Below are 9,364 nucleotides of genomic sequence, written 5' to 3' on the forward strand. Positions count from 1 at the left end.
TTAAGGGGGTCTGAATACTTTCCGTACCCACTGTATATACATTATTTATATACACGTATACATATTACATACATTATTATATGTTTATTATATTATATACATTATATATATATATAAATAATGCTGTTCGTTGTTACAAGGATGAATATAAATGAGCTTTTATACAATGATTTGATTGCACCATTACTCAAATAATTAATAATGATTAAATAATAATTAGTTAATTTTATTATCTAAATATAATTTTTTAAATAATAATTAATGTTTACCGTATCATTTTTAATTATATACATATATTTCTGATTCATATTTATTTATAATATATATTATAATGCTGCTTATTGTTAAATGGATGCATATAAATTAATTATTAAATATCAAATTTGTGTTTTATTATATACTTTATTATTATTATATACTAAAATTATATTTTCATATTATTATATACTTTATTTTAACTAAATTTTTACTGTATTTTAGTGTGAACAGCTTCCATTTACCTTGTTCTGGGTGGCGAACGAGACCTGGAACGAGATGATGATGAAGACGATGAAGAACACGAGGAGCATGACCTGGAACTGGAGCGCCGGTATCCGCATTCATAACCCCGCCTCTTCAGCCTTCCGCGGTCCAATGGGCTCAGAGAGCGGGAGGAGAAGCGCAAGCCCCGCCCCCTCAGAGACTCCGTCTCCTCGAACGCCTCCATCCTGCAGGGGGAGCTGTCAGGAGACAGCAGCACCGAACCAGACAGCGAGTTTGTGTGCGCGAAACACGTCTCACTGCCCTGAATCCCGCAGTAGTCGTGGTCCAGGAACGCTCGAGCGGGATTCATCGCAGGAGTGAAGGTGGGAAGTGAGGGCTTTGAGTGAGTTTTACTGGGCGGCAGTGGGCGGGGTTCGATTATCTGAATGGTTTTGCTGGGCGACGGCTTGATGGATTCATGTTTCGTCCCTTTGACAGACACCAGGGGCCTCCAGATCTGATGTGGAGGTGTGGCGGGTGGAGTTAGTCCTGGAGAAAATGAAGTAATCCGGTCAGTGACACAAGCACAGGCTAAAATGTTAATAATGGCATTATGTACTAATTGCGCTAATGATGTATAAATCTCAATTTCACAAAATTGACCCTTATGACTGGTTTTGTGCTCTAGGGTCATATATATCAATACATGTGAATTAGAAGTCGATCAATACCTCTAATTCTGCTCATATGATAATGTGCTTAAAGATTAATAATGAATGAATGAATGAATGAATACTTGTAAAATCTATATAGCGATCAATAATCGCCCAGAGAGAAGCCAAAAGAGTTTTAATTAAATGCCAGATACAGTCCACTGTGTAACCAAAATACCAATAATATCCAGATGAATAGATTTTATACATTTATATGGGACTTTTAATTTATAAAGAAGCATGAAATGCACAGGGACTCTTATTTTGAAATGTTTAATAATCACATTAAGCCGCATCCTGTTTTTCAGTGATAAAAATGATAATTAAGACTTTTGCTATATAATTTAAGACTATTTATTACCTTAAATTTGATGAAACAGACTTTTTAAGAACCCAGTTCTACAGAAAGTTATTAGTTTATTTTTGCACAATATAAATTATATAATAAAAAGCAAGAAAATATGATTCATATACAGTGCAGAAAGAGACCCTTAAAGGCTTATTAAAAGCCTCCACATTTAATTTTCACCAAATTATAGACAAAAAAAATGATAGAAAACCTAATTAAGATTTGTCAAAAAAAAAAAAAAAGTCATTATGATTTGTCACTATTTCCTTTTTTTTTTTTTATAAAAACATTTTTTTTCAAAAGATTTGAAAAGTCACTAAATCTAGAACAATAGAGACAATAAATGTAAAAAAAAAAAAAAGGCACAATATAATCAATGTTGCCTAATTTAATTAATTTATATAATAATCATAATTTCTCATTTCAAACAGTTCATTCGTTCCCTGTTTATGAGCGGATTTCCAAAAGCCATTAAGCCATTAATGAACTGCAGGGTTGATTATAATCATCTCAGTGAGAGTTTAATGATTCTGCTTTAATAACACTGGGACCGTCTCGAATCGTCTTCTGTCCCGAGGAGACACACAAGTGAAAGCAAAAGGCAAGACGAGCTTTTATGGACTGAGAATGATTCAGGGCTGATAAAGCACACTGTTCTTATCTGACCTGATGTAAACGAGCTGATAGTGTCTATTCAATTACAGGCGATCATAAACGAACGTGCATTTATCATTTACCTTGAGTCTCAAACTGCTCCAAAAGGCTGGTCAGATCAGCGGCTTCAATTCCTGCAAAACAAACACAAATGTGTTATTTCAGTGCCACGATATATTACTGTAGTTTCATAAATATTCTGAATTCGTGTTTGTTTTTATATTTTACATTTTAATTTAAAGTTTTAGTAATTTTGTTGTGTTTTTTATTCTTTTTTTTATTTTGGTTTATTTAGTTTCTATTATAGTTTTCATTAATATTTAAAAATATATATATATTTTCCATTTTCATTTTAGCTAGTTTTAGTAATTTTGTTGTGTTTTTGTCATTATTATTAGTTTTATTTATTTTTGTAAAATTTAGTTTTTATTTAGTTTCGATTACAGTTTTTATAAATATTTTGAATTCATGTTTGTTTTTATATTTTACATTTTAATTTAAAGTTTTAGTAATTTTGTTGTGTTTTTTCCTTATTATTAGTTTTTTTGTATAATTTAGTTTTTATTTAGTTTCAATTTAATTTCAATTAAATCTGTAAGAATTTTATTGTGATTTTGTCATTTATTCTTTTTTTATTTTTGTCTATTTAGTTTCTATTGTAGTTTTCATTAATATTGAAAAAATAATAATATTTTCCATTTTCATTTTAGCTAGTTTTAGTAATTTTGTTGTTTTTTTCCTTATTATTAGTTTTTTGTATAATTTATTTTTTATTTAGTTTCAATTAGTTTTTATAAATATTTTAAAATCAAATTTTTGTTTTTATTTGTTTTCATTTTAATTTTAGTTAAATCTTTAAGAATTTTATTGTTTTTGTCATTTTTATTCGTTTTTTTATTTTTGTCTATTTAGTTTCTATTATAGTTTTCATTAATATTTTTTTTTTATTATATTTTCCATTTTCATTTTAGCTAGTTTTAGTAATTTTGTTGTGTTTTTATCATTATTAGTTTTATTTATTTTTGTATAATTTAGTTTTTATTTAGTTTCGATTAGTTTTTATAAATATTTTAAAATCAAATTTTTGTTTTTATTTGTTTTCATTTTAATTTGTTAAATCTTTAAGAATTGTATTGTTTTTGTCATTTTTATTCGTTTTTTTATTTTTGTCTATTTAGTTTCTATTATAGTTTTCATTAATATTTTTTTTAAATTATATTTTCCATTTTCATTTTAGCTAGTTTTAGTAATTTTGTTGTGTTTTTATCATTATTAGTTTTATTTATTTTTGTATAATTTAGTTTTTATTTAGTTTCGATTACAGTTTTTATAAATATTTTAAAATCAAAATTGTTTTTATTTGTTTTTTTAATTTTAATTTTAGTTAAATCTTTAATAATTTTGTTGTGATTTTGTCATTTTTATTAGTTTTTTATTTTTATCTTTTTAAAGTTAAATTAAAAATATATATTTTAAATGATTTTTTTATATTTTGTATTTTTATTTAAATTTTAGTTATGTTGTGTTTTAGTCATTTTTATTAATTTTTTATTTTTGTTTATTTAGTTTCTATTATAGTTTTCATTAATATTTTAGATTAATTTGTTTTTATATTTTCCATTTTTATTTTAGTTGTTTTTGTAATTTTTATTCATTTATTGTCTATTTAGTTTCTATTATAGTTTTCATTAATATTTTAAGTTAATTTTCGTTTTAATATTTTCTGTTTTCATTTTCGTCATTTTGTTATGTTTTTGTATTTTTTTTAGTTTTTGTTATTTGTCTATTTAGTTTTTATTAATTTTAATTATTTTAGTATATCAAGTTAAACTAAATGAAAATGAGAAATGTTGCTCTGGCAACATTTCAAGTAGCACAATGTTTTTGTATGGTTTTAGTAAACGAAAACTGACCCTGCTTTGAAAGCATTGTAATTGACGAGCAAATCTGTTATTGTCTCTAAACATGGCCATATCTTTTTCAACAAGACGAACGGTCTGCTCACCGATGTCTCCGCCACACGCCGTCTGGTTCTGCTGTCCAGTTCTGGGTTTGGAAGCAGATGTCACTGGCACGACCTCAGAGAGTCGAACCTCTTCACAAGAAACACAGACGTCTGGTTTCGAGTCTGAACCGAGCGGTTCTGAGGCGGTCTGGGTTGCGTTTATGCGTCGTGTGGGTTTCAAGGGCACCAAAACCGGGTTTGGAGGGTCAATGCAAAGCTCTACAGCCTTCCTGCCGTCTTTCCGAGAGTGACGTGTGATTCCCTGCGGCTGGGATGGAGATGTTTTCACTTTAACAGCTGGTAATATCCCACCAGAAGGTGTGTTCGGATCCAGCTTGGGCAGGATTGGCGGAAGCTCCCTGGGAAGCTCGGGAAGCGAAGGCCATTTGGTTCGAAAGTCCATCCGTTTCTCCTCCGGAGGTTGTTTGTTCTGTCTGAGGAGACGGTACTGGTCTAGACTGAGCGCTTTGGGCTTCTGAGAGGAAGTGATGTCAGTTTTACAGGATGTGGATTCAGAAATCTCCTCATCATCAGGTGGAATCTCGTGAACGGAGATTAGATTAAACGCAAAAGTCACCGTTTTCTTCACCCGCATCTTCACACCGCTGGTTTTGACTAAAGCGCTGCGTTTAGGCATCATCTTAACGTTTCGCCCTAAAGATGCGACTTTTTCTTCCTGGCTGTTGGTATTCTGTGCATTTGGTTCTGCTTTTGGCTTCAAGTCTGGTCCGTGTTCTGATTGGTCCAGCATGTGTTCCTCGTAACCTTCTACATCAACAAACTCCTCCTCCTCTGCAGACACTCGCGTCTCTTTCTCCAGGCGTGTCCTGACGCAGTACGGATGCATGTGTCTCACTAAATCTGCAAGTAACTCGCGTCCGTCCTGTGGGAATATGGGGTCGGATTCGAGCCGGAAAGTTCTCACAGAGCGGCGCTTCTTCTCACGCTCGTCTCGCTGTGTAATGTGGGTCACTGAAGGGCGACGGGGTCTCAACTGTCTGTCTGACATCACGACCTCCTGATGGAGAAGAAAAAACACACAAAACATTGAAACTAGAGGTCGAGCGATATACAGTTTTTGCAGATTAATTGGCACAATCTTCATCTTGGAACTGTGGTTATCGGGAAAAATAAGCGACAATAGTTGCTAGGGGTGTAACACAGGGCCGTATGAAATCTGTTTTATTTTTTCCTCCAAATTCATTTTTTTCCATTTTAATTTTCTCTGTAAATTTTCAGTTTTCTCTGACTGTCACCGTCGCACCTGTGGGACGCTTGGCGCTCTTTTATTTTGTTGTCCTTTTTCTCTATCAAATGTTTTAGTATTCATCATAAATTATATATCGTTTGAAAGCTTAAGAAGCCCAAGATTCATCCTGTGAAAACCATTTTGAAATCGGACATTGCGTTACCATGGAAATGGTACTTTAAAATCTTTTGGCGGTCTCCTCCCCCTTAGTGGGCGGTGTCAAGTGTCATAATACAAAATGCATTACGGCCTTTTACAAACTTTTTATAATCTTCACATAAAACATATCGTTGGAAAGGTCTGAGTCTCAGGATTCCATATTTGGTGGTTGTGATAGAAGCAATATTGGCAGAGAAATCTAGACATTTGTGACAGAAAAATGCATCAAAAACATTCAAAGGAGTTTGGGTGGCACCCGGTGGCTGTTTGTGGTATAACGCCCTAAATAAAATCTCACAGAAACTATTTGATATTTTAATTTTTTGAAAGAATTCCACTTCTGCAATAATCTGCGGACTGTCGTCTTTAAAAAGAGACCAACCTTAGGTCTATATTCCAAAGTGTTCATGAATTATAACAATTTAAGTTTGGATAGCGCACTTTAATGCCTATTTTAAAAAATGGGGGGTGACAGTTAAGGGGTTAATGGCTAAATTAAAAATATTAATCAAAAAGCATGTACACAATTTAACAGCAATTTATTACCAAATTCTGTGTTGTCCATTAATTTTCTAGATTCCATTTGAATGGTTTCATTAAATTTTAATAATCAAAAGCATCTCTAATTAACTTATTTTTAATTTTATTTAATTATTATTATTTTATTTATTTATTTATTTTTTCTAGAAATATTGTGTTGTGTATTTACATTTTTCTGTTAAATAATTTTACTGGTAAATATTCCTTAAAAAATGATGTTTTAATGATAATTTTATTAGTAGTAGTAGTAGTAGAACTATCATTAAATTAAGTAATATATTTCTGTCACAGTTTATTCAAGTTAAACCGAACTTTTATTTTGACAGGGTCCTGTGACGACCTTTAAGTTTCTGTTTGTAGATGATATTTTTTTCTCGAAAGAAACGGTAAAATGCTTATGAAGTGACTCTCAGAGCAGTTCTAGAGCTGATGTTCATGTGTTCCTTTCATTCACAGAGACACGCAGAACATGCAGGATTCATATTTAAATAGTAGTTTTGCGGCTTAATATTAACAGACACTAGTCCATATCGTGTTTTTATTTGAGTGTACTGACATACAGTAGTTTTGATGTATTCATCCAAAATGTGGCAAATTCTGTAACATTCCGCATTATACATTAAATTCCATTTTTATGACTGGATTCTGCGATTAGGGCCCTAGTAACAGTATACTGGATGCAGGTAGCTCTTAAAGTGACAGCAGCGTAATATTCCTGCTGTCTGTCCTTCATGTTAATCAAACAACAAGAGAGAAAATCTTTCACTGCTCTTGACTAAATCACTTTTCTAACTTTAATAAGAAGAAATATAGATTTAATTTACACAGTCAAGAATATGCAGTGTTTTTATACATTTGATTACGCTTTTTAATTTAGGTTAGTATTAGTTTTTTTTGTGATATTGTGACAAGAATTATGAAATTTCTATGGTTTCAAAAATATTTATATAATAAATACCTTATTTAAACCAAAAATTACTATATCGTGATTATATATATATATATTATACACACACACACACACACATATATATATATATATATATATACATATAGTTACCGTTAAATAAAATCACTCGTATAAGATAGTTGCTGAATAAAAACATAGTTTTAAAAACTTAGCTCTGTTTTTACAAAATAAACTTTTTACTTTTTTAAGTATTTATGTGCAAAAGAAACAGAAGCAAGGTAAAATACATATAATACGTAATATATATTTAACGTAACTATATATACTACTATTATATTATACTATTTTTTTTATATGAGGTAGATGGATAGATACTATTTATTGTATATAATAAGTATTGTACATGCCATTTGGAAATACCTAATTTATATATTTCATGACAATAAAATAAAAATTAGTGTGTGATGAAGCAACTATTTTTTCATTTGATTTATTTTGTTAATTACAAAAAATTATCACGATTAGTGATTATAGTTAATTTTGTCATAAAGTTCAGCACTAATTTTCAATTAAACTACTGGCCAATTAATCGGTAATCAGCTAATTATTTAAAACTGGGCCAAAACCAGTATCGGTCGACCTCTAGATTCGACACAGCTGAACAGAAGCTGCTCCAATAACAGTTTGATTTACACAAATATCTAGTTTGACTTCATCCGTCATCGGTGCATGAATCGGCTCAATAAAGGAAACGTACTCTTCCTGACTTTGCGGCTGGTGATTGAGAGATTTTGGGCCGATCCGGTGACGTCTGGCTCAAATGAAGCAGATTCCTGAGCTGTGACGGAAACACATTTGACAAAGTAAATATCTTAACACATTGTATATACACTACCGGTCAAAAGTTTGGGATCAGTAAGACTTGTAATGTGTTTTAAAGAAGTCTCTTCTGCTCATCAAGGCTGCATTTATTTGATCAAAAATACAGAAAAACACAGTAATCTTGCAAAATGTTATTACAATATAAAATTTACATCGTAATAATATTTCACAATAGTACCTTTTTTCCTGTATTTTTGATCAAATAAATGCAGCCCTGATGAGCAGAAGACACTCCTTTAAAAACATTAAAAACCGTTCTGATCCCAAACTTTTGACCGGTAGTGATTATTGAGACACTAAACAACGACAACATGCCCATTTTTTCATGTCCATGTGGTCTAACCGTGTGGTCTGAACCCTTCTGAACTGCGAAAATCTCCGCGTCCAGCAGCGTGTCGAACGGCGAAAGCGTCTCGACGTCCACGCTATCCAACATCTCGGTCAGAGCGGACAACAGCGACGCCTCGCTCTCAACGCTATCCTTCAGCATCTTCTCCTGAAAGATGGATAAAATGGACGGATCCAGGCTTCCGTGAAGAGCATCTGAGATCCTTCCGACATCCAGCTCGAAGACAGGAACATCGTGATTTCCAAATTCAACCTGTGGATAACACAAAACAATGTCGGATTCAGATCTCGCAGAATAAACTCTAAACTCGCTATTCCAGTCAAGTCAAAGCTGTAAAGTCATTATGATAAGGAATTACAACAGTTCTACAATCCGTGAACTTCCATTTTATTTCTACAGGAAAACTACAGGTAACTACAGGAAAGCACTTTACTGAATATAGTTTGTGAAAAAGGACATTGTTTAACCACTTAAACGACATCGATCGACAAACTAAACCACCTTTGAGTCGTTAAGAAGATCTTAATAGCGCATTTCTCCAGATTTATAACGCGTGCATAACTTCACATCCGCCTCGAACACGCGCTGGCGTCCACGTGTTCACATGCCGAGCGTCATTTCTACACCACAGCGTCTTTATATAAACATCTGCAGACATACAACAGAAACATATATGAGACCTGAGAGTCGCGGTGCGCCTGTGCTGCTGTATGGTCCGTAAAATCACACTTTAAATCCTTCGGTTTTACGCCATGCGGCGCCGCCATTTTGATTCGGAGAGAAGAGCTGCACACGAGGCGCCGCCGGGTGAGTCACGTGATGCGGAGGTTCCCGGGAAAATGACAGCTCGCCTTGAATACGTTTTTAAAAAAATGTCGTTGCAGTTGCTAGGCAACAACTTCCAACGGTCTAATCATTTTACATCAGATTCGTTTTACTGTATTCTAAATTAGCAAAGTCATTTTAAGACTTTGAAATTACTATTATTTTACATATTTGATTTGATTTGTGGCATCTAGTGGTCCATTTTGTCAGGTAGGGCAGATCGGCTATTAGGCTTTAATCAGTAACGATTTATTATTCATTTTCTGT

The 9,364-nt window shown here is 32.6% G+C and overlaps 1 protein-coding gene across 1 annotated transcript in view; it reads right to left on the reverse strand.

The window, feature by feature from the left end:
* Positions 1-485: 485 nt before the first annotated feature.
* LOC107740060 (peroxisome proliferator-activated receptor gamma coactivator-related protein 1-like) overlaps positions 486-9,364 on the reverse strand; it is a 9,070-nt gene continuing 191 nt past the window's right edge. The window contains exons 2-6 of the mRNA XM_016552335.1: positions 8,267-8,524; positions 7,799-7,879; positions 4,184-5,201; positions 2,262-2,312; positions 486-1,011 (exon numbers count right to left, since the gene is read on the reverse strand). Coding sequence (XP_016407821.1) covers positions 497-1,011; positions 2,262-2,312; positions 4,184-5,201; positions 7,799-7,879; positions 8,267-8,524 — 1,923 coding nt within the window. The 3' untranslated portion in view covers positions 486-496. The remainder of the gene's footprint in view (positions 1,012-2,261; positions 2,313-4,183; positions 5,202-7,798; positions 7,880-8,266; positions 8,525-9,364) is intronic.

Source organism: Sinocyclocheilus rhinocerous, unplaced genomic scaffold, assembly GCF_001515625.1.
Source record: "Sinocyclocheilus rhinocerous isolate Xijiao unplaced genomic scaffold, SAMN03320098_v1.1 scaffold1186, whole genome shotgun sequence".
NCBI lineage: Eukaryota > Metazoa > Chordata > Actinopteri > Cypriniformes > Cyprinidae > Sinocyclocheilus > Sinocyclocheilus rhinocerous.